Source organism: Harpia harpyja, chromosome 1, assembly GCF_026419915.1.
Source record: "Harpia harpyja isolate bHarHar1 chromosome 1, bHarHar1 primary haplotype, whole genome shotgun sequence".
Taxonomy (NCBI): Eukaryota; Metazoa; Chordata; class Aves; order Accipitriformes; family Accipitridae; genus Harpia; species Harpia harpyja.
Window position 1 is genome coordinate 27,125,660 of NC_068940.1, and position 27,149 is coordinate 27,152,808.

Sequence of the window (27,149 nt, forward strand, 5' to 3'; positions counted from 1 at the left end):
GTGACACGTGGAGCAGCATTCATCCGCTGCTGTAGCCTTAGATGCGTTCACAGAGGGAGGGAAATGTAATTTGGGTAACGCTGTTCAGCCACATAACAAATCAGCAAAGACTTAATTCATTAGCTCTTGCTCTGGGGTGCGGACCTGTTACTGTGGAAAACGAAGCGGAGGGAGTAAAGCCTGTATTTTTTGGAGGTGGCCGCGTGTTATCAGTGCCTCTGCTGTCCTCTGCCCGCCGGGCACTCAGACCCTGCTCTCGGAGCTTCCCAGAGAAGCAGCACTGGTAAGCGACCACCTCCGACAAACACACCCAGCACCTTCATCTAAAATCCTGCTTTATGACCTTGACACGGGAGGCCCCGCTCCAGCTTTCCTCTCCGCCTCTCCCAAACCCGCTACGCCTGCCCTGGCGCTGATGCCTTCGGGGCCGCAGCCTGAGGCTGCATGTCATCCAGAGCGCCTGCGGGAATTGCCAGGAGGGACGCGTGTCTCTGTCGGAGTTATGCCTGATGTCAGGCAGCCTCTTCATCGGCATCGGCTGGCTGACCTCGGCGGTGGCTTTGCAGCCCCGGTCTCTCTTGCTCAGCCCGCGCTCGCTAGCAGGGAGCTATCTCCAGGCGAGACGAGGCTGCTCAGCAGCTGAGGCAGCATCCCAGCTCCTGGCTGGGACGATTACGCAGCCTCACGTCAAGCATGGAGCTGGAAAGAGTCCTCAGGAAGACTGACACATGGAAACAGCAAGCGGATGAGTACATTCTTCTCCCTCAATTTCAAGCAGGCATCAATTGGGCATCGACAGCGTGCTTTTTAAAAGAAAATCGCAGGCTCCTCTGTGCTTCCTGGCAAAGAGCGCAAGCAGCCCCGCGCTGGAAGGGTCTCCAGCCTGCGGCGTGCGGGGCTCTGGCACGGCTAAGCACGAGCAGGGGCCAAGTCGCTAGCCAGAAGTTGCCAGTTTCCACAGTTACGGAGTCTCGGCCAGATTTTGGTTTAGTCGGTTCGTGTCTCGGTAGTCTTTGTGACAAAAGGCGTGGAAGAGGCTCTTGTTCTTCGCAGGGATTATGCTTAATCACAACGGGTGTTAAATAAATGAATGTGCTGAAAGCAGATGCCAGACTGTGCCCATCAGGCCATTAACGACCCCGGGAGGCAAAGGCAGGTGAGGAACCTCGGCTCCGAGCAGGCAGCAGGGACTGCCCGGTCGGAAAGTGCAGAGCGATGGAAGGGCAGGGGGAGCAGGCAAAGGATCAAGGATCGCAGCGCACCAACTGTGAAGGTGCGAGGGCTTAAACAGAAAAACCCACGCAAGCTCGAAAATGCACATATTAAAACTTCAGTGTGCAAGAAGACATTGGATTTACTTCTGGCTGTTTAACGGTGAATTTCCAGCTCTGTCAAGTGAGAATGTTTTCCATCAATATTCCTGCAGCAATACGTCTTGTCACTGTGTTTAAGCACAGATGGTTATGTAGCTTCCGTATGAATCTGGCACATGGGGGCAACACCAAGCTTTCAATTGCTTTATCTTTAAAGATAAGGATGATACCATCCTGATAAACTGATCTAAATCTGATGAATCCATGAGAGATCACATGGAGATACAGAAAGAGGAATCAATAAAGCATTAACAGATGCTAGAGTTGCTGCCTGTAAATCAATTTGGAAGCGTCCAGTACACTGCAGTTTGTAAAATACACCTCAGGCTGTAATTGTGAACTGGACTAAGCTACGAAAGAATAAGCATCAAGATCCAGGAGCCAAGGACTTGCAGCAGGCTCTGAGTGGTACACAGCTGAAGGAATAAATCAGCTGCGTTCCCCTAGCAGAGGAATCAGTGAGGTCTGAGCAGTCTCTGACTTCTCTGGTTGCCAGCAGCACCTGTACTGCTCCACACCAGTGCTTTGGGACGAGCTGGAAGGGTAACAAAACTAGAATTCAGAGGGCAAACGATGAAAATTAAACTCTGGTCAGGGGTCTGGTGAAAGGAATCTTGAAAAATTTGCCTATGCCATGAAGAATATTTCTATAAACTGGTTCATGAGCGCTACAGAAATTCACCTCACGTACCACAGATAACGAAGCTGATTCAGCTGAAATCTGTGGTACGGATTTTGAGTGTGGTGTCTTAGCTGAAGTACAAGATAGCAGGGAGTAATAGCAGCAATGACAAAAAAAAAAAAAAGAAATTCAAGTGTCTGTGTGCTTCATTGTTACAAAATCTCTCTCTAGTTGAGTAGCTTTTGCTGAGTGATGCCCATGCTATCAGCCTGGATGCCACATCTCCCTTCCCTGGAGAAAACGAGTTTGACACGTGGGCTCCGGGGGCAAGGGCGAAGAGGCAGCATCACTGCAAAGGCAAACTAGCAGAGCTGCTCCGAGATGAGCGCGGGCAATCTTACCATCGGGGTGCTGGGACCCCCGGCCTCCCTATTCAACGACCCCTGTTTCTGCGGTCGAACGGGTGTTAACGAAGCGGTTGCGGTTTAAGCCCCCCTGGGGATGAGGCGGTTTCTGCACAGCGTATGCCCTGAGAGAGTAATCCCCTGCTGCAGGACAGATTGTGGTCTGCCAGGCGCTGGCTGCTTACTCCATACCCTTTGCTAGGCTAGATGCAGAGAACTTGGTCGCAACTTTGCCAAATACGCTGGGGTGGAGCCCAGCAAAAATCTGTCACAGTTGAAAGCTGTCTTTTCTGTCTGCCAGGCCTGCATGGGCTGTCTGGGGCCATAAGCCAGGCTGCTTCCATTTTGGCTTTTGGGTAGACCTGAGAAGTTTCTTCTCGTCCTTCAGCTTGCTTTCCCCTGCTCCCTGGCCCTTTCCCCATCCAGAAATGTGCATGCTGAACATGGTAAGGCCTGAGAAAGCTGTTATAATGGTTATTTTATTTACCTTTACCAGAAGCATGTTTAAAAGAATGAGTAATTTGAGCTTTCACTTTTTTTTTTCCCTCATTTCCAAGAGGAACTGTGAACACAACTCTAAGTAAAGCTTTGTATCTAAGGAATAGAAGGAATGCTAAATATGAAAACTGTCTTCTCTTCCACATTAGAGAAAAATTAATTTTATTCAAGGAGTCAACATACTTCTAAATAAGTAAGTGGCTGCAGAAAGCCTGCAAGCTTTTGTTATCAGTGAAGGAAAAAACAAATACAAGCCGTGGGTGAGGGATGCTCCTCCCCGTGTAATCCGTGTGGGGAAGGGTTTTGTTGCTCAGGATGAGCCTCCCACTCGGTGGATACCCATCAGAAAGGTTTGGACTGTAAGAGCAGTGTGATTTCAGCACGGTTTCAGCCTGGCACTCTAGCTTTGTTGGGTTGGGATCACTGAACCTGTGTTCCTGCCTCAGGGTATGGTCCCAAGCTAGGTGGTCCCCAATGTGCCAACAGCCAGATTATCTAGCAGTATAAATTCCATCTGGAGGAGGACACAAGGCGGTATGTTTAAGGAGTTCTCCAGGAGCGCTGTATGGTCTTTACGTTGGCACAACGTATATGCTACTTCCCTGTTGTACCTTCTGCTTACCCTGCAGTTCAGGACTGTTCTGCTGCACTGTGAGGATACCTGGGGCTGGTTCCCACAGAGACTCTCTCTGCAGATCAATATTGCCCAGAGCGAGCCTCTAGAAAAACACCACACTACCGGCACGCTCAGCATTGCAGCTCTGCAAAGGGCCCGGGCCATACTCACGTTCAGTTCTGGGAAGCTGCGACCAGGCAGCAGTCCTGCCTGGGGAAATGCAGATGTGGAGTTTCCTCTTTCCTCCTCAGAAAGGACCACAGAGACCAAGATGTGTTAAACCTGGAGGTTTATTAACCTCGTAGTTATTAACCACGTTGTTTGATGACAAAGTCACAACGTTGTTGGGCTGCAGCCAGCACGGTGCTGGGGTGCAGAAGAGGGTATGCCACAGACTGGAGACAATCAGCCGGCAAAGATGATGTAGCTGAAAGCCTGTGGCAATCCCACTCCTTATTTGATGGGAAACCAATGTAAGCGTGCCATTGCCTGGAAGGAAAAGCGGTAAAGCGGTAAGCCGATGGCCTTTGTCTCCCATCAGTCAGTTTGCTCCTGGGAAGTTTGCAGCCAGAATACATAGTGGCAAAGCAGCTCATGGAAGAAGGATCTTACCCCTGCTTCACAGCATCTTGCTGTACTGCCCTCGATTTTCTTGTAAACCCATTTCAGAGGCTTAATCTTAGCCCTGTGGTGTTCCAGGCCCTGCGCTAATGCATCCGTGAGACAGTTTTGAGGACCCTGAAGAGGGTTTCTGCTCCTCTCCAGAGCCCGAGTATTGTGGGTACGTCTCTCTGGGCCCCAGACGGCGACCTAGACGCTATCTGCTGAGCACTCGGTCTCTGTGTGACAGCCTTTTTTTGATGAGTCAAGGCACGTCTCTGCTGCCCAGCGTGGGTGAGCTGTAACGTTACCTGGATGTCGGGAGGCCAGACGTCCTAGCGCAAGCTGCCTCCTAACTGATGTGCTCTATCACAGGACGGAGGCTTCTCCCAGAGCTCTAGAAAGGAAAACATTCATCCCTGTGGTTTGTTCCTCAGGCATTTCCCCAAACCCATAAAGGCCAGGGGAAAAAAAAAAGAAGATACAGTGTTTTTGGATTGTTTCATGATCCCCGGGAACTGTTTTTTTAAAGGAAAAGAAACACCTAGGATCATTTTGAATCTTTCAAAATGTTGTTGTTGAGTAGAGCAAAACATCTATTCTGATCGTGATTCTGTTACATTTTAAAAGAAATCAAATCTGATTACAACTGAAATATTAGGAATATAGAGTTGTGGGGTGTAACCATAGTAGATAAAGAACTTAAAGAATGTGCAGTACTGTACTTTTAGCTGAAGCCAAGAAGATTCGCTTCTTGAAAACTCCCCACCTTTCCCATTTTGATAACAAACTGAAAGACCAATCATTGAAAAGGTTGGATTTCAAAAGAGAACATAGTATACATTTTTATGCAAACTAATATAGATAGTGATGAGAATCATACTGCGCAGAATCAGCTAAAGGAGGTCAACAAGCGGACAAGTGAGGAAGACTATGAAAGACCACCAGAGGGCTTCTGAAGACCACCAGAGACCTTTGCTGCGCCTGCGTGAAGAGACATATACATATGCTAATGATTTACTGGAAAGTTGATGATTATGTATAACATTTCCCAGAAACTTAATGAATATGTATAACAGGTGTGTATTTAACTGTATCGTTAGACAAGACAGGTGCACACGATAGGTGGAGCGATCCCCCGTGTGCCCAGCGCTGCAATAAAGGAGTGCCTGCTTCTTAACTTCTCATTGCTGTTAAGGAGTTTTATTCCGGATTTCGGCAACAATTCTTAACAATCAATTTATAAGTAAACAGAATCAAAATGTTGTTTAATCTTTACTCTTAAAAAATCTGCTTGGATACTTTGTCAACCTTGACTTTCATAATTTTGAAGAAATGGTATTTTTCCAGTGGAGATGGTCAGAACAATTTTGCCCAGCTATTCTTATTAGTCTTTTGGTAGAACGTGCTAACGTTAGTGAGCGTACGCTAGAACAGCACAGACGAAATCGCAAGGGCAGCTGGGGAGTCTTCACTGTAAGAATTCTGTATCGCGTGAAGTCAAAGATCCTCAGGCAAACATAGCTAGAGACAGCAAATCTCTCAAAGGGCTAAAATCCCAGCTGAGTCTCAAATTCACCGTGCAGGAGAGAAAGGGCTGTAATCCGCTAAGGAAAGCAGATGTACAAGAGTCATTCTGGCAGCTACATCTGTCGTGCTGCTTCCCCCCACGCTGCCTCGTTAAACCCGCTCTTCCTTCCAGTCATATGTGCTTTTCTCATCGACGACAAAAATAGGCAAGCACAAATGTCAATCATGTGAAATTTATTCCTTAGGACAGACGTTCTTTCCTCATCCTACGTTGCAGCCTTACCGAGTCCCAACGCTCCCTCAGTCTCCAGGGGAAGGCTGTCGCCATTTTGGCCAAGCAATGGGGCTAGGCCTCCCTGAGGTACTACGCCGCAGCCACCCGGCTCCCCCCATCCCACGGAGCGGTGCTGGGGAGAAACGCACACCCCGGCCCTGCACCGCGCAGCCTGCTCCTTACGGATCCCCTCAGGGAGCGGGGGGAGCTGCCATCTTGCACCGTGTTCCTCCTGCTGCGTGAGCTAAATGGGCGCCAGGGGCTGGATGGCGTCGAGGAGGCCGACGTTCCCCCTGCCCCCTCGCTGACAGGCACGGGGCTTGAAGCGCCCGGGGAGACCCGAGCTGTGCTCGGAAAGGAAACAGGTCCCGGCCAGCCGGAGCCCCTTCCCCGGGCCGCCCCCGCTGTCCCTCAGAGGTCGCGTTCCCCCCGACCGCCATTTCGGGCACCGGGGCGCCGCCGTTGCCCCCTCCCGCCGGTAGGCGGCGCCATTACCCCCCGCTCGGCGCGCTGCGGGCCGGCGGGTGGACGGACGGACGGGCGGGTGGACGGACGGACGGGCGGGCAGACAGCGAGCGCACCCCGGGGCGCCTTCCCCCCGACCCCATCCCACCCCCGGCGGCTCTTTTCTCGGGTTTCCAGCCGCGCCGGGGCGGCTGCTGCAGCCGCTGCTGCCGCTCACTCCCCGCAGCTAGGAAGGAGCCGGGCTGCCGGCCGCAGCGTGTCTTCTCCACCACAACCCGCCGGCGGGCAAGATGGCGCCGCAGCTACATCCCGCTCTGTGGGAGGAGTGCCCTCATTAAAGATGGCGGCTCCCTGCGCCCTGTGGCTGGGGGACACGGTGAGGCGGCGGCACCGGGGAATGGGAATGGGGCGGCGGTGGTGGTGCGGGCTGACCCGTGTCCCGCCCACAGGTAGAGCGGGTGCCGTGCCCCTACGACGTCCATCACCGCGTCCCCCGGGCGTCGCTAGAGAGGCACGCCGCGTCCTGCCGGCTCCGCAAGATGGGCTACTCCGCCGAGGAGGAGGTGGGGCGGGCGGGCGGGCGGGGGGGGGGGGGGCTCACCCGGCCCGGGGCTGGCGCTTCTGGCCCGGGGGTATCGCCCGCCCGGCTGAGCGGAGGGCCGGGCGGGGGGGGGGGAGCCCGGTGTCGGCTCCGGGGCCTTGACTGAGCCGCTTGGTCCGGCAGGCTGAGATGTACGACTCCAGCTTCTTCTACGAAAACCTCAAGGTTCCCACCGTCGCCATGGGTGAGCGGCAGCGGGGGCTGTGCCTGACGGGGCAGCCCCCCCCCGGCGGGGCAGAGGATGGGGCTGAGGGGAGACCCGGGGTGTGTGTGGGGGCAGCTGGGGCTGAGGGGAGACCTGGGGTGGGGGGGAAGAGGATGGGACTGAGGGGAGACCCCAGGGAAGGGGCAGAGGATGAGGGGCCGAGGGGAGACCCCATGGGGCAGGGTCCAGGTCCTCGCAGTAGCACACCCCACTGCCTGGTCAGCTGTAAACTCTCTAAGGCCTCCTAAAAACCCCGAGTGTTTCCATCAGGAGGTTTATTTTCTCAACATTGTACTTTGTCTTAATTTACCCGTGTTATGCTCTGTCGCTGTGCAGTTCTGCTCTGTAGGTTACTTCGCTGTTTTCATCTTCATGTCCAAGGATGTTTTTTTTCCTCTTAGGTTATTTGCCAGGTTCTTCCTATGTTCTCCTTGCATCAAGCGCAGAGTGTATTAAAACGCACGCTTAGAAGGTGGAAAAAACTGGCCATGGAATTTGGGAATATAGTAATGGTACAGAACAGAGTTGCAATATACATACATTTATTTTTTCATATCCCTGTAACCCAGAAATACTTCCGTTTTTTTTTTCCCCTCCCCTCAGTTCAAATATGGAATAGTTTAAAATGGTATTTTTAGTTCAAACCGTCCCTTATGCATGCATAAAACTACGATGTTCCGTAACATACCGTAAATCTCATAATAGACGTTAGGGAATAAAGACTAACCCTACCAAGTACTTGATGTAAAAGTTCTGTGATATTTTTGTCTTCTCTGTCTGCAGATAAAGATCTACAGTTTCACATTGTTAAGCAAGCTAGAGCTCAAAGTGCGAAAGAAGGCACAGGCTACAGTGAAGGTAAGTAGCAAGCAGATACTGAGACAACTTTGTCAGCTCTCATGTGGAGAGCTGCTCTTGTCTCCACTCTCGCAGCTTCCTTCGTTCTAGTTGTGAACTGCTGTGAGGAATTTTTTTTACTTATTTTTAATATTCCTTCCCTTGTCTATTTTGGAGCATAACTACTTTCTCTACTCCGGGCAACTAGATGAGAGAATTTGAGTCTGTTGTGCTCATGCCTATAGTTCTTTTCAGGACTGGAAAATCACCACTGCAAAATTCAGGCGTTTCTTAAAGCGCTAGTCCTTCACTTCCCATCCCACTACCTACGCTTTACTTTCTGCCTGCATTTTCTGATATTATCCTTGTGCTCTTTGTGGCTCAAACTCTTCTAATGCTGCCTCCAGCCTTGTTCTTCATGTAATGTTTTGTTTAAGGATTAATTGCTAGATGAGAGCTGTATGTGCTTGTCCACAACTCCTCAGATCAAAACCCAAACACATGCGTATTCCTATGTTGGATTGTTTCAAGACTGTCTTAAGAGGTTGTATAAGAAATATGCTGACACGTCTGCAAATATGATGTTGTCCTTTGCCACTGCTCTCAGCTCATTTGTTCCTTTATGTTTCATTTTTCAGTGGGTTTTGTGACCAGTCTGGGGACCAGGTTAAGACTGAGCAATGCTTCTTTTTGAGAGTTCAGACCAAGACAGAGTAGAAAAGTAGGGCTGCCTATAGAAACCAGTGTAGAGCTGCAGCATATGGTTTGGAAATTACTGCAACACCTGAAAGATACAGCATTTACTGTCTGTAGTCCTTTAGTTTGGTAAACATACATGTGCAGGAGGACGAGTGCATTTGTTCTGCTTTCCTGACAAGTCAAATACAGCAGCGCTTGCTCAGGCATAGTTTTTCATGTTGTCTTTGTTTTGCTGGCATAGCAAATGGAGCCTTAACGGTCAGTTGCTTGGGAAGGAGCTTTCCTGTGATGGGCACTGCGCTTGGAGCATGTCGGGTGCATTTCCTCTGGAGGGAAGTGGTAACTCATTAATTTGACACAAGCACATCCAAGTAGAGAAGAAACAGATAAACCCTTTATCAGGTGGTGCATCGCAGAGCTGCATCAGTGAGCCACTAGATGCCAGTGTTTGCTATCCGGTTTTCACTGCAAGCTTGTGTTTCTCTGAAGATAACACTAAAACTGTACTGGGGTGGTTTTCATTGTGGTGTCTTGGCCTAGTGTAAGATTTGCTGACTTGGAATTGTTTGTTTAATTTAAAGTCTTTGGCAACAGAAACAAATGCAAAGTATTTTTCCATTGTAAATTTCCTTTTGACTAACTGTATCAAAGGAAGTAATTTTCTTTCTTTGCTTTTAAAAAATTCTAACCATATTTAGACTATTAGAATAGCCGTATAATAGGACAGGAAAGCTGGTGTTAATCACAAGTTGTGACATTCTTGTAAAATCACAAGTACGTAACTATTAGGGTGCTTTTATGGGCTTCTATGACCCTGTCAGAACAGTACATTTTGAAAATAAAATTCTAGTGTTCGTGTTTAAATCTGTAGTTCGGATTAGAAAAGTTCTGCTTTAGACTCCAAGTACAGTAATGAGGAAATCTGGTATTTTAGGTTTGTTGTTGTAGGGTTATTGTGGCTCTTCTTCCTCTTCTTTGGTGTCTTTAGTGAAAGCAGGATGTGAGAGATTGCCCAGCTTCTGTTAAGTAGGTGCTGAATAATCTAGAGAAGCAGCAGCTTTGCTGTTGGGAAGGCTCCTGCATACACCGTGTCATATGCGTTGGCTCCTCTGTCTGCCTGGAGACCTATGTCTGTGTGGGGTCGTGCCTTGTGGGGAGCAGGAGTACGGAGGTCGGGTCAATGGTTTCTGGGAAGTTGAATGTTTGCGAGTAAAATGGTTTTCTGCAGGCAATATCGTGGAATACTGCAACCGGTATCTGTAGGGAAGTCACTTTGCTGCTGTTGCAATGAATTGAGAATGGATTTATTGCTGTTTGGAGGATATGTGTTTTAACTGGGGAATGGGAAGAGTGAGTACCGGCTTGATCATTTGGGGAAAGAAGAGTGTGCAGTCACTGTGTTTGTTTTCGTAAATCGAAAGTTAGTTATCTGAGCTAATCATCTGGAGTGTTTTGAAAGTGCCTTTGTGGCCCTTTTAGCTATAAATTTCTGTGGCAGTCTATTATAAAAGCTCTGTAGAGAAAGTGACAGTGTGAGTGAGACTGATCTGCACAGTGCCCAGTTATCTAATCTCCTAGAAGCTTTCATTCTTGCTGGCAGAACAACAGGTATTTTGCAGCTAGTACTTTACAGAAAATTTTAGGAGTAAGACAAACCCACAAGTTAGAGCTGCAGCCTCCTCTCTCTTGCTTTATCATCTAAGCCAAGAGCTGAAATTGATGGGACAATACAGAGTGTCCTTTTGACCTAATTTAGTATGATCCCTTCAAAGTATATGTAAACCTGTAACTAACAGTGTAAGCAGTCAAGAGAGGTTATACAGCCTGCAGGGGGCAGGGGAAGGATTTGGGCCTTTTTTTTTTTTTCTTTGAGCAATTTTTATCCTTTCAAATTAAGAAGGATGAAACTTCTTACAGGTATGTTGGGGAAGGATGAAAACAGCATGGGTGTTTACTGCATTGTTTGTTTGTTTTGCTTCTCAGTGTTTTCCTGCATAACTATGCTGTTTTACTAGTAACAGCTGTCTGTTCAACCTCCAGGATCTTACTCATTACTGCCTGTAGAAGTTCCTCAAAATCACAAGCGTTTTACCTGTGACCTGACTCAAGCTGATCGCCTTGCTCTTTATGATTATGTTGTTGAGGAAACAAAGAAACAGAGGTCTAGATCCCAAATAACGGAGAATGACAGCGATCTCTTTGTGGATTTAGCAGCGAAAATCACCCAAGGTTTGAAGAACAATCTGTTGTTGAATTTATGGCTCAGAACTTTCACTTTGTGTAGTTAGATGAGTTTTGTCGAAAGCCAAACAGAATTGCTTGTGCTATTTTTATTGTGAAAAGCATACTGTTCTTAAAAGCCACAATGAAGACTTGGCATCAGAAAACACTAGTTTGCTATCCTTCATGTTTTCCTTCTGAGCCTCAGTGCTCTGCTCTGGACATGCGTTTGTATCTGAGTGGATGGATCTTTTGTCTTTGCTGTAACTGACTTCAGGTTGCTTAATGTTGCCAACTTACTGCGCAGCTTGGAACAGTATTTGTTATAAGAGGTGATGAGATTAAAGATCACTTAAGAGTAAAAGCTGAACAAGAAAGGTTGGCAGTTGGGTGTATTGGACTGAGGCCTCTCATCCCTGTTGTGTCATGCCAGTTTGTACGAAGTGCAACATAAGCATCTGTGTTTATGGCCGGTATTTTGTAGGCATTTGACCAAATCTCAAGCCCATATATTGATTTGGATCACTGCTGGGAGACTGAGATCACATAATAACATTTGCTTGGTGGCTTTTTAGTTTTGTGTAAACAGCTAGCAAGAAGGTTGGAGAGGAAGCTTGTGATAAATTCATAATAGTTACTAAATACCAGAGAAACTTCAGAAAGAACACAATACATTTTATGTTTCAGACTTTTAGTACTAAAGCACTAGACTTGCGTACCTGCAGGTGCTAATGTCCTGCTAACTACCATTTGTTTTACTTCCAATTTTTTGCTAGATGATAGTCAGAAAGGTCCGAAGTCCCATCTTGAAATTCTGGCTGAAATGCGAGACTACAAAAGGCGGCGGCAGTCATACAGGGCTAAGAATGTTCATATAACAAAGAAGTCTTACACTGAGGTGAGATCTGAAAATAAAGAGGTTTTTTGCACAAAAGTCCTTGTTGTCTATTAGCATAAACAATGATATACCCTTTCAGACAAAGAAAATGTCTCTCTTTCTGCTTCTTGTACCCTGCCTTAATAGAGTTGCAAACTACAGAGGAGTCTTTTTGGTTTGTTGCAGCAAGTTACAAATAACAGGAGCATTTCTGACTATGAAATTTTGAATGTGAAAATGCCAGCAAGATACAGTTGACTGTCTATTGTAAAATGGTGCTATTTAAATTTATGCTGAAATACTTGTTTCTGCAAATAAGACTTTCTGTTCAAACATCTAATGTATAGGGTTTGGGGGTTGGTGGGGTTTTGGGTTTTTTTGGTTTGGTTTTTTTTGTTTGGTTTTGTTTTGTTTTTGTTTGTTTGTTTGGGTTTTTTTGAGATGTTTACCTTCTGCTGTCTAGTTGCTAGTTCAGGCCACTACCATGACATGCTGCTTTTTGTGTTGTTTGGTTTTAATCTGTCTTAATCTGCAGGTGATTCGGGATGTGATTGGTGTGCATATGGAAGAACTCAGCAATCACTGGCAGGAGGAGAATAGGCTGGATAATGCAGAGACATGTGAAGGAGGGAAGTCAAAATCTTCAGGAAGGTATGTCACAGTTCGCAAATTCCTCCAGGATGTCAGCAGCCAGATAGCCTGTAATGTTATCCTATTACCCCTTTCTAATAGGACATACACCAACCTTGGCTGAGAGATATGCACGGTTTATTTTATACTAATTCTGTTACACTCTTGCTTGAGAAGCTCTGGCTGCATGAAAGATGGGGAAAAATGAATTACTACCTTTCTTTCAGGGGTAAGGAGGCAAGTTCCAAGGGATCCAGGGGAACAGGTAGTTTCTGGTGGAGCTGGGGAATGAATAGCACTCCTCCGGTGTCCAAACGCTGCATATATATGTGATAGCTGGGAACAGAAGGACACTTGAAAATACAAGTACACAATTTCTTCCACTTCCCTACCATGTGACAGGAAATGCTATGGTAGATATAATATGAAATACCTCAGAGAAAAGGTTTTCATAACTTACTAAATCTGGGGACCCTTTACAGTTCTTATCAATGGGAATGCTGCTGTGCTAACTGGGAATGTGGTTTATGTATACATATTTCTTCCTGTGTCAAGCAACGCTGCATGCTCTTCCAGATGTTTGCTGCTGAAATAATGGAATCATGACCTAGTGAGAGTCTATTTGTGCTTCTTCAGGAGATCTTTGAGATGAACGTGTTGTTGAAACAAACTAACTAAAAGGTGACACTTGAGCTGTTTGTTTTCAGCATTAAAATGGAGGTAAATGTAAAAAACATACAGGAGATCAGGCTTGCTGGGTTCTCTGACTGTAGGTAGCAGCTTAAGGCAGGTGGTTGAAGAGTCAGGGATTTAAAGCAAAAGAGAGTGAACTGCTTCTACTGTTGTCTCTTTCATGAGCAGAGGTGATGAGACTGAGGGGCAGTGTTTGTAAGAAATAACTGGATTAAACAGTGTGCCGAGATGTGCACCTATAAGAGCGTGGACTTGGGGCCTCTTTTGGGAGGTATTGTATTTCTTAGGGAGATAGAGAGGCTTAATAAAAGGTATGTATGTCCTCTGTCTTACACTGTTAGTAGGTCATTATATTACAAAACTGATACTGAACACAATAATGACTGTGAAACTATTTTTATTGAATAAAATCAATAACCTTTTTTTCAGAAAGGAAGACCGGCGGTCAGCTTCAGTGGACTCACGGCAGTCTGGAGGAAGCTGTAAGGATACTGAACGCAGCAGACACAGGAGAGAGGCCAGCAGGAGTCCAAATAAACGAAAACGGAGTCGTGAAAGAGGCAAAGACAGAGATTCTCGGAGAAAAAGAGAGAGGTGAGCATCAATAGTGACAGCTGACTCCTGCTTCTGAATCAGGCAGCCGTAGCCATTGTCTATGAGAATTTAGTGCAGAGAATTAGAGCATCTAGCCCCATTTAAAAGCTAGGCTCATCTCATATACTGTATAACAAGCCAGTGTCATGAGGCTACTGATACTAATCAGAACGTGCTGTGAGATCAGAAACTGTGATCCAGACTTCAGAATTTACTCTCACATCTGAAAGGTGACACTTCCAACAGCAGGCTACAGGATTAGCGCAGTACTGTCACAGGCTGTTTTACTCCTTGATTAGCATACGCAGAGGGGGACGTATTGTCCATTTAACCAACTAAGTATGCTCGTCCTGTCTAATGCTGATTTCTGCTCTAGGTTGCACTGGGACTTAGTCAGTAGGGTTATTTGTTTCACTAATAACATATAGACGTACGATCACTTGACTAGCTTTTCCATGGCAGATGCTTCAAAACAATGCTGTTGCTCTTCAGTAGTTCTGGACATACTTTTAGGTGAAAGAAAACAAATCTAGGCCACACCTAATACCATCAACAAGGGCACATTTGTATCAGCAAGACCGTAGGTGTGTGGGACCTGGGTTTGAGCAAAGACTTAAATGTCATGCAGAAGAAATGCTGTAGATAACTACTGCAGGGATGGGGATGATTGCTTCTCTCAAAATTGGCTTCATTATGCAGTGATGCGATTCATCCTAAATTAATTGCCACTATGACATTGCATAACAAGGCTTTGCTTAAAACAGCATGGGAAATAAACTGTCTTAAAGTAGTTTACTTTCTTTCCTTAGAAGAGGACATGATTACATTTAATGAAAGTGGTTCATTTTCCAAATTAGTTTTTTATTTTCCTTCAGCTTCTGTCAGTCTGAGCCTAACAGCCCACACAATGTTTGTGGTTTTGTTTCAGGGATGAAGACAAGTATCACAGCCATAAAAGAAGAAAGTAGAAACAAGAACCTGATTATTTTGTCAGCTTTTCAAAAAATTACTTGTGCAGGAACTACTGTTACTGCTGTTGTGCCAGGGACAGTAACACTTTGTACATAATATTGGTGTTGCATCACAGCTGTGCTTGGAGACAAAAATGGAATCGTGTTAAGGTTTGTCAGGATGAAAGCAGTATATACCAGAAAGTGTGTAAATCTGTAACACTAATGCATCTATTCATAAATTATATTGATCTCATCTATTTGAGTTTAGTCTGATAAGACTGAGAATGAAATCTGTGAGAGGCTGTACTGATTTGCCTTCCTGGCCCACAGTTAGTGGATGTAGAACAGAGCTCATCCCTGGAGTCTCAGATCAATTACAAATGGAAGGGGCATGAAGAGAGCTCCTCTCCTACCCTCCCACTCGACACTGTCATCTCAGGGAGCTGTGTTCTGCAAGGACAGCACTTACTGCCCAGTTACAGTAGGTACCAGAGGGCAGACTTCAGAGTCTTCAGCTGCAGCTAGTGGTGAAAGGACAAGAATGGGAAAGTTACTGTTCCCAAGCTCATGCTCAAAGAAATTTAGGATCAGTGTCATCTGGCAAAGATGACAAGGACCTAGCTCTCCACAGAAACTAGTGGGGAGTGTAATATTGCTGACTGCAATACCCATTTCCTTCCAGAAATAACTAGGAGGAGTTCCCATGCTGTAGACTAACGTACAAGTGTTAGTGATAGAGGCTGATAAAACAGTTAGATGTAAGATGTGCAGGTATGTAGTAAGGGTGTGCACGAGGATTCCACTTACTTAACTTCAGTGAGATTTTTATCATACCAACTTCTAGTTCTGTTAATTCCTCACACAAGCTACTACAGCAAGGTCAGTCATCATCAGCCAAGCTTGTCACCTCCATGAAGTCAGCGACTATAAAAGAACAAGCTTGCAGATCCATCTTTCCTACAGTACTTCCTTCTCTTTGAGCAAGTTGCCAGGAAACGGTGCTCCATATGCTCCTGGGTTTGGCCTTCCCTGGCAATGGACTCTCCAGTTTTAGTGTAAGCTGCTAGTATCCTGTCTCTTACCTCAATCATTTCTGCAATTAAGTGTGATTACCTGTCACTACTTAGTCTAGTTCCAATTGATTTAGGTACAGAAGTCTACTACAGCTGTTCAACTCAAACCCAAGCTGAACTCTGTGGCAGGCATTCCTCACCTACATGACAAATGCAGTAGCTTTTCCTGTCAGAAGACAAGATGTACTTTAAAACAGATCCTTAATTAGACAAGTCCATCTAAGAATGGGAAAAGATACTTAAATTCTGAAAGGGTCCTAATGAGAGGGGAAACAATACAGAACCATTGCAGTCCTTTCTTGAGTAAGGCTTCGTAAAACTATTTGTTCAGTAGAGTGTGTTCATGCAGACAAGGCAGTCAAAAGACAAGCTGTATTTGTGTAGGAGTCAAAAAAAAGTCAGTGCTACCAGAAGTGTAATGAGAAATGCACCAATTACAGCTGTCCCGTCTTCTCTCAATGTAATCCTGTGTTTTACTTCTTTTCTTACAATCAATCAATCACTTATGAAGTACAGGTAGGAAGATCCATACCAGATACCTTCACTCACCCGTTTATACCGAGTAGAAGGTATCACACCCTAGGTGTGAGCATCAGTATTTGGGAGACAGGAGAACAGTATAACCACGTATTCAATTAACATCCACTGAAGGGCGATTGCAGGAGTGGGATAAAGCAGTGCCAGAGAAGAGGATCTTCTTGTATTGTAATGTGCAAGTATCAGTCCTTTGAACACAAATTATTTTCTTGCCTGTATTTATTTGTTTGGGTTTTTTCCTCTCACCTGGTGCTGAAGAGTAGGCTTGATCAAAACAGTCTTGAGGGCTGGGTCAGAAAGTTTCTAAGCAGCACCATGCCGGTTTGTTGGTCACTGGAAAGGAACAAACCAAATGTTTTAGAACAACACTTTAACATGGTAAATCCTAGTGTGTTGGACAAGATACAACGGAGGTTTATGTGAACCACAAGGAAGAGCGGTGTGATTAAAAAGTGGTTCTTACTAAAAATTGTCAATCTGGTAACTGTAATGACAAAACAAGTCAGCTCATTTGTGTGCTTGCACATTTTTGAGCTCCCGTGGACGTGGAGCTGGTAGCAATCTAAGTTGGGTTTGCGTGGCAAGGTTTTGGTAGTGGGGGGGTTACAGGGGTGGCCTCTGTGAGAAGCTGCTAGACGCTCCCCCCATGTCCCACGGAACCAATGCCAGCTGACTCCAAGACAGACCCGCTGCTGGCCAAGGCTGAGCCCATCAGCAACGGTGGTAGTGCTTCTGGGAGAACAGATTTAGGAAGGGGGAAAAAACCAAACCTGTGCAACTGCAGCTACAGAGGAGTGAGAAGATGTGAGAGCCCCAGCCCTGCAGACCCCAGGTCAGTGCAGGAGGAGGGGAGGAGATGCTCCAGGCACCGGAGCAGAGATTCCCCTGCAGCCTGTGGTGATGAAGACCACGGTGAGGCAGGCTGTCCCCCTGCAGCCCAGGGAGGTCCACGGTGGAGCAGATCTCCACCTGCAGCCCGGGGAGGACCCCACGCCGGAACAGGTGGGTTCCCGAAGGAGGCTGTGACTCCCTGGGAAGACTGCGCTGGAGCGGGTTTGCTGGCAGGACTTGTGATCCTGTGGGGGACCCACGCTGGAGCAGGCTGTGCCTGAAGGACTGCAGCCCGTGGGAAGGACTCATGTTGGAGAGGTTCGTGGAGGACTGTCTCCCGTGGGAGGGACCCCACAGTTTAGCAGGGGAAGAGTGAGGAGTCCTCCCCTGAGAAGGAAGGAGCAGCAGAGACAAGGTGTGATGAACTGACCCCAACCCACATTCCCCATCCCCCTGCGTTGCTGGGGGGGTAGGTAGAGAAAATCAGGAGTGGAGTTAAGCCTGGGAAAGAGGGAGGGGCGGGGGGAAGGTGTTTTTAAAATTTGTAATAAATTACAGATTGGTAATAAATGAAGCTAATTTCCCCAAGTGGAGTCTGTTTTGCCTGTGACAGTAATTGGTGAGTGATCTCTCCCTGCCCTTATCTCGACCCACAAGCCTTTCATTATATTTTCTCTCCCCCCCCCAAGTCCAGCTGAGGAGGGCAGTGAGAGAGCAGCTTTGGTGGGCACCTGGCCTCCAGCCAGAGTCAGCCCACCACAGAGAGAAAGACCAATTCCAGCCAGATTGTAGGAAGAGTAAGTATCTGTATGCAAACATGCCACACAGGCAGCACTCAGAGGACAAGCCTGTTGTTACAGATCTTTTAAAATTGGTTAAAAAAATAAAGTGCATTTTGTGTCCCCTATGTGTGACTATGGATAAAATGAGTGGGAGTTTATCACTGAGAGCTGGCATGAAGACACTGTCATTTTCATACATTCCTAATGCTAATTCCATGCTAATTCTAGCAGGAATATATGCAGTATCTTGATAGATCTTTTCCTCCATCTGCTCAAAAGTTAAGAGGTTCTGACACTGAATTTTGTGGGCATGAGACTTCACATACATAACCAATCAAAGCCTACTAGAGATGAGATTTTCACCTGTAGCAGTTAGCATGAGTTAGGCCTAGTTAGCAGAGCTGTTAGTACAAGCCTATGAATTTTAAGTTATTGCTGTTGTAGAAGTTGACAAAAACGTCATCAGTCTAAAGCAACAGAATAGCGTTGGTGTGCTCAAGAAAAGAGGTAGCCAAACTATGCGCATACCCTGTTGATCATCATGAAGCACAGGTGTCCAGAAGTATTCAGAACAAATGAGGTGTGAGCACCAACGATGGCAATAGCACATCAGAAAATGGCACTTGAACGGACCGATCATCAACAGGGGATTCTCTACCCAATCCTCTAAGAAGGACACCTAATAATATCGGGGCAAACCACCATTTGCTAACAAACTACTCAATGAAGTCAAGAGGTGAGAACAGGGTTGCCTTTTCATTATGAAGCAAGCCAAAGATTGCACAGAGAAGACCTGAACACAGCTGTCAGTGACAGCGAAACATAGCCAGGCGGTGAGGTTTTGCTTAACCTTCAACCCGCACGTCTGCTGCCGGGAAGAACTGCATCAGTTCATCACTTACGGACAAGACTGATACCAAACTATAAACCAACCTCAGAGCAAGCAGAAAGAGGAACACAACGGACTAGAAGCGTACCTGTACAAATAGCAAACCAGGGTGAAGGGTTCAGGGGGGACTATGTCCTGCCTTTGTCCTTTAAATCAGCTGAAGGCAACCAACACCAAGACCATTCCAAGAAGGACAACTTACCATAGCTAGCACTACAAAAATTGAAGAGCCAAACCATTTAAGACCAAGTGCATGCTAGATGTTTTCTCAAGAACACTACTAGGGAGAAGTAATTCAGGAGAAACACAATAGAAACTTCGGACCTCAAGTAGGAACTCCCAATTTCTCTCTCTGGTTTATGATCTATGTTAAATCAAAAGAGCAGCCCGTAAGATGCTGCTGGTTCCAGTACCAGTAATATGCAGGTGATACAAACCTGTATATAGTTGCTTCCTACAGGGAAAATTATACCACTAGATAGTGATTTCAATATTTCAAAGAAAGATGGATAAATAACAATTTATCATTTGACAGTTCAAACCCTGAGGCTGACCACTTAACAAGAAACATCTACACTTTTGATACAACCTTAGTCAACCTTTACTCCTGTCATCATGGCTACGCCCGAAGTGAAGATAGACTATTCACCTGAAATTAAAGGTTTATGGAGAACCCAGAGGCAATCAATACAGTAAAATTCCATGCATGGATTTTTACTTACGCTTGTTCTTTAATTCCATGGAGGAACGCTTCAGTTTTCTCCTCTGGTATCTCTCCATCGATACTGGCCAAATACGAGTAAAGGAACGAGAACGTTTCGAAGGGAACGCGAGCCGCTCCACCTTCTGGGTCCCTTGTTAAGATTTCGCAGGCATGTTTCATTGAACTCAGTAAGGACTGCAGGGGATTCAAGAAATGAGAGGAACAGTATCAGAGCCATGAACATCCTTTGCATACCATGACAAAATCCACACTGTAAGCCACTAAAAGTGAGTGTAAATGAGGTGAAGGCTTTATCATCATTACCTAGTTTTCAACCCCAAATTTACCCTCCAGTGCAGGTCCAGGGATGGAAACAGTAACGAAGTTCTAGTGGAGACAGGAGTAAAAAATACCATAATCCCATCATATTTAAAGATTGCATGGGGTAATCTGAGGTCTGTCTCCAATACGGCCCAATTGCTCTGTTCTGCTACTGCAAAAGCTCCAACACTACTATACCTAGTGAGATATATATATATATATGTGTCTGTGTGTTTATTATCTCAATGGATCTAAATGAATTCTCAGCAGCATTTAAGACAGACAAATCTACAAACCCCAGAAAATGTATATGGGTTTGATGATTTTTATTATGATATTAATTTTTAGGAGTGCTGATATTTACTGTTCTCCCTATTTGTATGCAAGTTCCATTTTAGTAGTTAGTAGAAAAGCAAAAAGCATTTCAAGAATATTTCAGTTTAGTCAAAGCCCAGTAACATCTGAGTTCCCTTAAAAACAAACATGCCTCAAAGTATTAGTTCCAAATCTACTTTGAAAAAATCCTTTATTCAATAGTGTCTACAATCCAGTGCCCTACGTATGCTGAGCTATACACGGAAACGTGGGGAAAAATTCAACATTGAGCTTCATTGAGTCAAAGACTGGTTGGATGCCATCAAAACAAAGAAAAAAAAAAACCCCAAAACCAACAGATCCACAGCCCTTTTTTTAACCCACATAGTAATATTTTTTCAAAATTTATCCTTACCTCTTCATTAACAAGCAAGCGATGACTTTGTAAAAAGATAAGTATTTCCTAACAGTAGGACAGCAATATTTGAAATAAATGCAATACCTGTTCCAGATCTCAAACACAGGCCAGAGAAGTGTCATTTTATAACCCTTTAGCAGTTTTATTCAATGTAATTCCTTCCCAGGAGCCCTCTCTGGGGAAGGAGAGGCAGCTGGTTACGTGACGGCAGACTACCCTCCGCAGTCTGCTACCCCTCTACTGCCCTTCCTGCTCCTGCCACTGCAAGCTGCCACCCTCTGTCTCTTACAATGCAGCAAAGTTATTTATTCACATTAATTTTGCCACCTTTGAAAGACAATTTAACAGGCTACCCATGTGGTCATTTCTCCAAGGCTGTAAAAACACATCAGTGCTTTACAGAAAGATACTTCAGGTGACTGGTGTTCTTAAGTAGTTCATACCTGTCTACTCTTGTATCTTAACTGTGACCTTATTCAACTATGAACACAATTTACAGCTGCAGGAAATGAACGTCAATTTCTTGTGTGTGTGTCCTCCTCTCTGGTTTAGGAAACTGAAGTTTAGGTTTCATTTTGTAGAGCTGAAATCAAATCATTCACTTAGTATCTGAAAGGATGAATAGATGGATGTAAATTTAGTCTGTCTAGCTGCATCAGAATGATGTTCCTGTGACTCTGTTTTTGTTTTGATTTTTTTTTTTTTAAATTAGTAATGTTGCTGTTACTTTTTTTTAAATTAAGAGCCCAAATTACAAAATCATGTTGGGAGGCGGATTGGAATCAAGAAATACACAGTTGAAATGAATAAAAATACACACACGCACAATTGCATCACCAGGACAGGTCAACATTCAGGGCTTCCCGATATTGCAACATTCTCAAAATATTATTTAACATGGATTTTCTTTTTAGTACCCCTTCTTCCCTACTGCAGAAATCATTAGAAGTATTATACTTCAGAAGAACATCAGCTTAGTGTGTTTTATAATCTCTCATTCTGTTGAAACGCTCTCCTGAGACTCTATTACTGACATTAAAAGAATTAAATGTAGATTTAGTAACATTAACTGCTTCTGTGAAAATTTAATTGACTACACAATCAATTAAAAATTGATGTTTTAATTTCTCCCTCCAGTTCTCCTCTACGGACATTTACACCAACGCCATAAGCATCATTCCTCTATCATCCTCTCTCTCATGGTCCAAGCTCCCCACGGACATGCTTGCTCTTCTACTGCCATCCCAGTAAACTGAGGACTCAGCCCTCACTCTGGTTAAGCTCCCCGGACCAAAAGCTGGTGGGGAAGAGAAGTAAACAGGCAAGCTGCTTTGCCAGCTGCTGCAAAAGCAATCACCATTCCCCAAAGTCCACTTGCCTTAATTGTTCTTTGGTCTACCTCATATATGATCATATATGACCGTCTGCGTTTGGAAACGAGGGCTCCTGCTGTGAACGTACCCCGCCGAGCACGCTGCACCCAAGTGCCAGAACCTTCATCCATTCCACCTCCTTGCCAAAGTTGCCCAGCTGCAGGATGGCTTTCAGCTGCTCCTCTGGCAAGCACAAGTGCTTCCATTTTTCCTTCAGTTCTGCAACATTCACCATGCCTTTGGGAGAAAGCTTTAAAGGAAATCATGGTACCGCAATAAGAACTCTGAAAACCAGAATGAAACTAAGAACGCAGTCTCTCCCCAAAATATATCAAATACTTGACATTCAGTCTTCCCCAATCATCCCCAACGCATCAGCATTCCTCAATAGCATTGTGCATTTGATAAAGGCCTGTTTGTACCTGTTTGTGCAAGACTTTAAGGAGTCCTGGGGTCAAACCAGCATCTGTTTTCTCTGCTGCTAAAGGCATTTCAATCCTCTCCTTCACAGGAAGGGGCTCGCCTTTTGACAGCGCTGAGAAATACCTAAGTGAATGGGAAGAGCAACACACTTCAATGCCCGTGGCTGCACAGAAGTGAACGCTCGGACAGTTCAGTCAATGAATCCGCACGCTCCTGTGCAGGAGTGGCAGCATTCGGCTAGCTGCCCGCACACACAACTCCCATCTCCCCGTACCCAGATACCACCTTTCTTTTTAGCAGAAACCTCAATCTTTAGGCTTTACACGCTCCTTTTTACGACATTCTAATAATTCTTAAGGCATTTAACTTATTTTGTGCATGATAGACTCAGCCCTTGTTGGCAAAGGCAGAGCACGATTTATTAACATCAGAGTGTGCTTGCAAACCAAAATGCAGGTTTTTCCCATTTGATTGAGGAGCACCTGAGGGCTCATTTGCTTAACATTCCCCTCACATGCTGCCTGAAAAGCACAACTGGCTATTTATGCTGCAACTCCCTTGTCAGCCTTTCTGCTATTTCTGTCCACTCCAAAATAAAATTTAAGACTAGAGCAGACAGGGAATTAGATGCACATCCTTTTAATTATAAGGCTGCCACAGCCTTAAGAGCAACCACCTCTGCCGTAACTGGCCAGCAATCTGAACCATGCAAGGAAAACTTAGTTTTCATTCAGTCAGTGGTAGGTCTCATTTAAGGGTTTCTCCACTCATCCTCCCTCGTCTGCCCTGGTCACCCATGTCTGTGCCCAGGCTATCCCATGCTGTGCAAATACGTGCCAAAATGCACAGCAAGCAGCACTGCAGAACTGAGTTAGTGTGACTGTACAGAAATAAATGCACAGTATGTATGTACATGTAACACCTGGGCTATTTTTCAGCTGGATCCATTTCCCCATCTGATTATTCACAGGGTCAAGCACTGCAACACCAAGAGCGCATGTGAAACCACAGCTTTGCTCTGCCTTGCGTGGCTCCCAGGTTCAGACCTTGCTCTGCCCCAGTTTTTCTTTTTAATGGACAAGTCAGACTCCCGTCTGGCTTTGTAAACAGCCTCCCCTCCCTCATGTACACAGTATGGGTGTTTTTCAGTCCCCCCAACTGAGAACACCTCACAGATACCTTTCAAGAGCTTGTCCACACAAACCGTAGGACAGGAAAAAGTGATAGTGAGGGGTTGAGGTAAAAGAAAAAAAAGCAGTTAAAGAAGAAACATTTAAACATGTTAAATCAACTTTACAGTGAGAGATTTATTATGGGGACTATCACCTAAAAGTTGCAACTTTTCAGGCTCTTTTCCTATTTCAGTAACATTTAAGGAGACTCCCTAGTTTTGTTCCTGGAAACAAAAAAAAGAAACCTAAGCAAGCTTAAGAATTAGAAAGCTATTTTCTAGGTTTCCTTTAAATTCCAAGAATTAAGTCTCACGTGAGAGGAGAGGAAAAAAAAAAAAGTTTGGTCTTCAGGACAGAGAAATTAATATCAAAAAAATTAAGATGCATTTTTCTGTATGGAAATCAAACTGTTCCAGAAATACGCCAGTCCTAAACCTCAATGAAACAGAAAACAAATCAAGTACTACACTGTTTTTAAAACATTTACATGCTGCATTAATGAACAGAAGCGTGTATGCAATAACAAGGTTGGTTTAACATTCAAAGCCAGCTCCACCGTACAATAAACAGGAGCAGTGAGATTTTGTGGGTCCATACGCATAGCACTACATCGTTACGTGAACGTCATACTTACGCAGCTGCCCACTGCAAAACATCATGAGGTTGAGTCCTAATAGCAGCTTTAGTAAATTGCTTCAGAATATCAGGTAGCTCAGGGGGGATTTTGATCTGCTGAGCACAAAACATGGTTTCTGGAGGAGGCATGGTCCGTTTGTGTTCAGTTACAAGGACCTGAAAGAAAGAATAATAAAACAGCAGTTCACAGATGCAGAATGCGAATGAAAAACTGCATGTGGACACGGGGGCCAACAGTGTTTGTACCCAAACTCCCTCCCGTCCTACTCGACAGCTGGGGCTACTAAAGAACCAACAGACTTACTTGCAGATTACCAAGTTCCTACTGTGTTTACGTATTCAAAAAACGCTGTAGCAAAAAGTTACTAATTTGTGCTCCTGGCAGACTTTACATCAAAAAAATTACAGTGCTGAACAAAACATTCACATGTGCTGCAACTACACATAGCACTTTGCTCATACAGCTCTAGAGTTAGGTTTGTCTCATTCAGGATGTAACTTATTTGCTGCAAGGAATCCTGTTTCCCAGGATCCAAAAGAAGGGAGACACGTAGGTTATTGTATGGTCCTTCTCCCATTATAGCAATGGAGCATGTTTGGTGGGAAATCCGGGCACTCTCCTCATCTTTTCAAGGACAAACTACAGCCTACTTCAGTTGATTTAGCAACAAGAGCTGAAAACATATCAGCTGTTTGCAGAAGGGAAAAGCAGTAAAAGCAACGGCATAGAGAAAGGAATCAATGTAACAGCATCCTTTATCCCTTTAGATTTTTTATTTTTAATTTTTTAAGATGAAAATAAGAGGATCTGGCAGGTGTCTTTCTCCCCCTATCATGTGAATTTTCCTGTATTGGGGAAAAAAAAAAAAAAAATTAAAAGTCAGTGATGGAGGAATGGGTCTGCTGTGACTCAAGGCTCCTTTGAGGATCAAACCATGCTTAGAACTTCATTTCTGGAAAAACGCAGATGGGGCACAGCATCTTCATTACTCCAGTGCAGCAAATTTGCATCGGGGACAGACTTCAGAGTGTGCATTTAATTACTACATTGGTCACGCACTTTCAGCAACGATTCAAAACCGCAGCTCTAGCCGAGGGACTGAAACTGAAAGCAAGAAGTTGGGGATTTCAGGATAAGCTAGAGAACAGAAAAGCCTTGAGGAAGGAACACGTGCGTGTGCACGCGCCCTTGGGAAGCAGCCAAAGAAAAGAGTAAAAAAACTAATCGGAAAAAGTAGAGAGAAGGGGAAAAAAAAAAGCGTGAGACCTGCTTTTCCATAGTAAGCCATTAATCAGAGAGTCTCAGGGAAGGTCTGAGGGTGGCAGGGACCGCCGGGGATCACCCGGGCCCCCCAGAGCCGGCTGCCCAGGGCCGTGTCCGGGCGGCTTTTGAATTTCTCCGAGGACGGAGACCTCCCCAACCTCCCTGGGCAACCTGTGCCGGCGCCCGGTCACCCTCACGATAAATAAAAAGCGTTTCCCGATGTTCGGAGGGAACCTCCCGCACACACACCGCGGCCTGGCGAGGGCCGGCAGGCCGCTGCCCCCCCCCCCCCCCCCCCCCCCGCCGTACCCGCCCTTCGCCCGCCGTTCCTCTCTCACACCCCCCCCCCCCCCTCCGTTCAGCTCCCGTTGCCCGTTTTTCCCTTCCCTCACCCCAAACCGGCCCCGGCCGTTCCGGCTACAAAGCCCGAGCCCACAACGGCCGGAGGACGCGGGCCGGGCCGCGGCTGTGGGGAGCACCCAGCCGGCCGATGCGACCCCTCAGAGGCCGCCTCCTCCTCCTCCTCCTCCTTCTCCTCCTCAGCGTCCTCCCCGTCCCCTCACCCGCCCCGCTGGGCGGCCCCGCTGCCCGGGCAACGCGGGAAAGGAGACCGAGGCCCGCCCCGGGGAGGGAGGGTTGTTGGCAACGTTCTCGAAAACGCAAGAGGAACGGCTGCCTTCCAGCTCTTTTCGGGAAGTTTCTAGAAAGACCCTGTCGGGGTCGAAGCCCGTCGGGCAGCTCAGCCCACCCCTCAGCAAACCCCTGCGTGTCGTGTGTTTCCCCCCCCCCCCCCCCCATGGCGATGCTTCCCCTCGGTTCGCGTCCGCCCTGCCTCGGGCTCTCTCGTACCTCCTCCTCTCCAGGCTCGGATGAGATGTATAGGAAGAGGTATAGGGCAACGCGTTCCCTAAAATTTCCCGTTACGGGAGCTGCGGCTTCCAAGGACGCCTCAGCCACAGGCACCCCTCCTGGTCGGCCTCCGCAGGCCCGGACGCGGAGGACAGCGGGACCGCCAAGGGACTCTCCCCACCGCGCAGCGTACGGCCGGGGCCGGCCGCTTCCCCCGCTGCTCCAAACCCGGTCCCAAACACCACGGAGCCAAGCGCCTTGTCTGCCTCAAAGCCTCCGAGACCTCCGCTCTTCCCACAGCGACGGATAAAACTAGCACCGGCGGTAACCTGAATGGCGTCCTCTGTAAAGACGCTAGCACGTCTCTTCGTTATAAAGCAGCGTCCCCTCCAACGCGGGCCGTAAAAGCGCTCGGGTGAACATCATCGTAGGATTATCCGCTCCAGAAAGCCTTCGTCGCTCCGCAGACATGGACGCAGGCGCTGCACGCTTGAAACAGGCCAAACGGTTACTGTGAAAGAACGCAGTCTGACTCAAAGCCAGCTCTTCTTAATCCACGTTACGTCCCCGCCGATGAACATGTAAGGCCGCGCAGGACAAAGATAAAACGGTGGTCTCTGTAAAACAAAAAGCACACATTTTAACAGCTGTTTAATCTTTCATAAACCATGAATACTCTGCGTAGGCTACACGGCAAGTATTGGGCCTCGAAATACTTCGCAGATTCCTGCAACTACATGAAAACAGCAAGCTTCTGACATAGCATGACATACCTCTTCTTTAAACGGGTAGATGCTTTAAAACAATTAAGAACTCTGTAGCAAAATATACCTGTAGCAAAACATTATCCTGCAGGGGTTTACAGAATGGAA

At 46.2% G+C, this 27,149-nt stretch overlaps 2 protein-coding genes across 6 annotated transcripts in view; one reads left to right on the forward strand and one right to left on the reverse strand.

The window, feature by feature from the left end:
- Positions 1-14,931, forward strand: part of SNRNP48 (small nuclear ribonucleoprotein U11/U12 subunit 48) — a 51,644-nt gene extending 36,713 nt beyond the window's left edge. For 2 of the 3 annotated variants that reach the window (XM_052781800.1, XM_052781792.1), the window contains 9 exons: positions 5,889-6,004; positions 6,832-6,945; positions 7,107-7,167; positions 7,972-8,046; positions 10,765-10,953; positions 11,721-11,842; positions 12,357-12,472; positions 13,574-13,738; positions 14,667-14,931. In XM_052781800.1, coding sequence (XP_052637760.1) covers positions 5,889-6,004; positions 6,832-6,945; positions 7,107-7,167; positions 7,972-8,046; positions 10,765-10,953; positions 11,721-11,842; positions 12,357-12,472; positions 13,574-13,738; positions 14,667-14,706 — 998 coding nt within the window. In that variant the 3' untranslated portion in view covers positions 14,707-14,931. Of the gene's footprint in view, positions 1-5,888; positions 6,005-6,506; positions 6,759-6,831; positions 6,946-7,106; positions 7,168-7,971; positions 8,047-10,764; positions 10,954-11,720; positions 11,843-12,356; positions 12,473-13,573; positions 13,739-14,666 lie in introns of those variants that run through there. The other variant, XM_052781808.1, reaches the window with a different exon arrangement.
- Positions 14,932-16,058: 1,127 nt separating this feature from the next.
- Positions 16,059-26,655, reverse strand: ROPN1L (rhophilin associated tail protein 1 like). Of its 3 annotated transcripts, XM_052781920.1 has the most exons (7): positions 25,821-25,949; positions 24,163-24,320; positions 22,356-22,479; positions 22,022-22,183; positions 19,526-19,701; positions 16,548-16,634; positions 16,059-16,134 (listed from the first exon to the last, which is right to left on the reverse strand). In XM_052781920.1, exons 2-6 carry the CDS (start codon positions 24,291-24,293, stop codon positions 16,571-16,573), a joined length of 657 nt encoding a protein of 218 aa, XP_052637880.1. In that variant the 5' UTR covers positions 24,294-24,320; positions 25,821-25,949; the 3' UTR covers positions 16,059-16,134; positions 16,548-16,570. The 3 variants fall into 3 exon arrangements, with proteins under 3 accessions (XP_052637880.1, XP_052637872.1, XP_052637861.1); XM_052781912.1 differs by lacking the exons at positions 16,059-16,134; positions 25,821-25,949 and adding an exon at positions 26,607-26,655 and having other exon boundaries at positions 16,313-16,634; XM_052781901.1 differs by lacking the exon at positions 16,059-16,134 and having other exon boundaries at positions 16,313-16,634.
- Positions 26,656-27,149: the final 494 nt, after the last annotated feature.

Excerpts from the sequence above, each read along its gene's own strand:
- ROPN1L (XM_052781920.1), bottom strand. The coding sequence starts at position 24,293 with ATGCCTCCTCCAGAAACCATGTTTTGTGCTCAGCAGATCAAAATCCCC. Across the intron at positions 22,480-24,162 it reads GTTTTGCAGTGGGCAGCTGC|GTATTTCTCAGCGCTGTCAA; the intron begins GTAAGTATGACG and ends CCATTCACTTAG. Across the intron at positions 22,184-22,355 it reads TTAAAGTCTTGCACAAACAG|CTTTCTCCCAAAGGCATGGT; the intron begins GTACAAACAGGC and ends TTTCCTTTAAAG.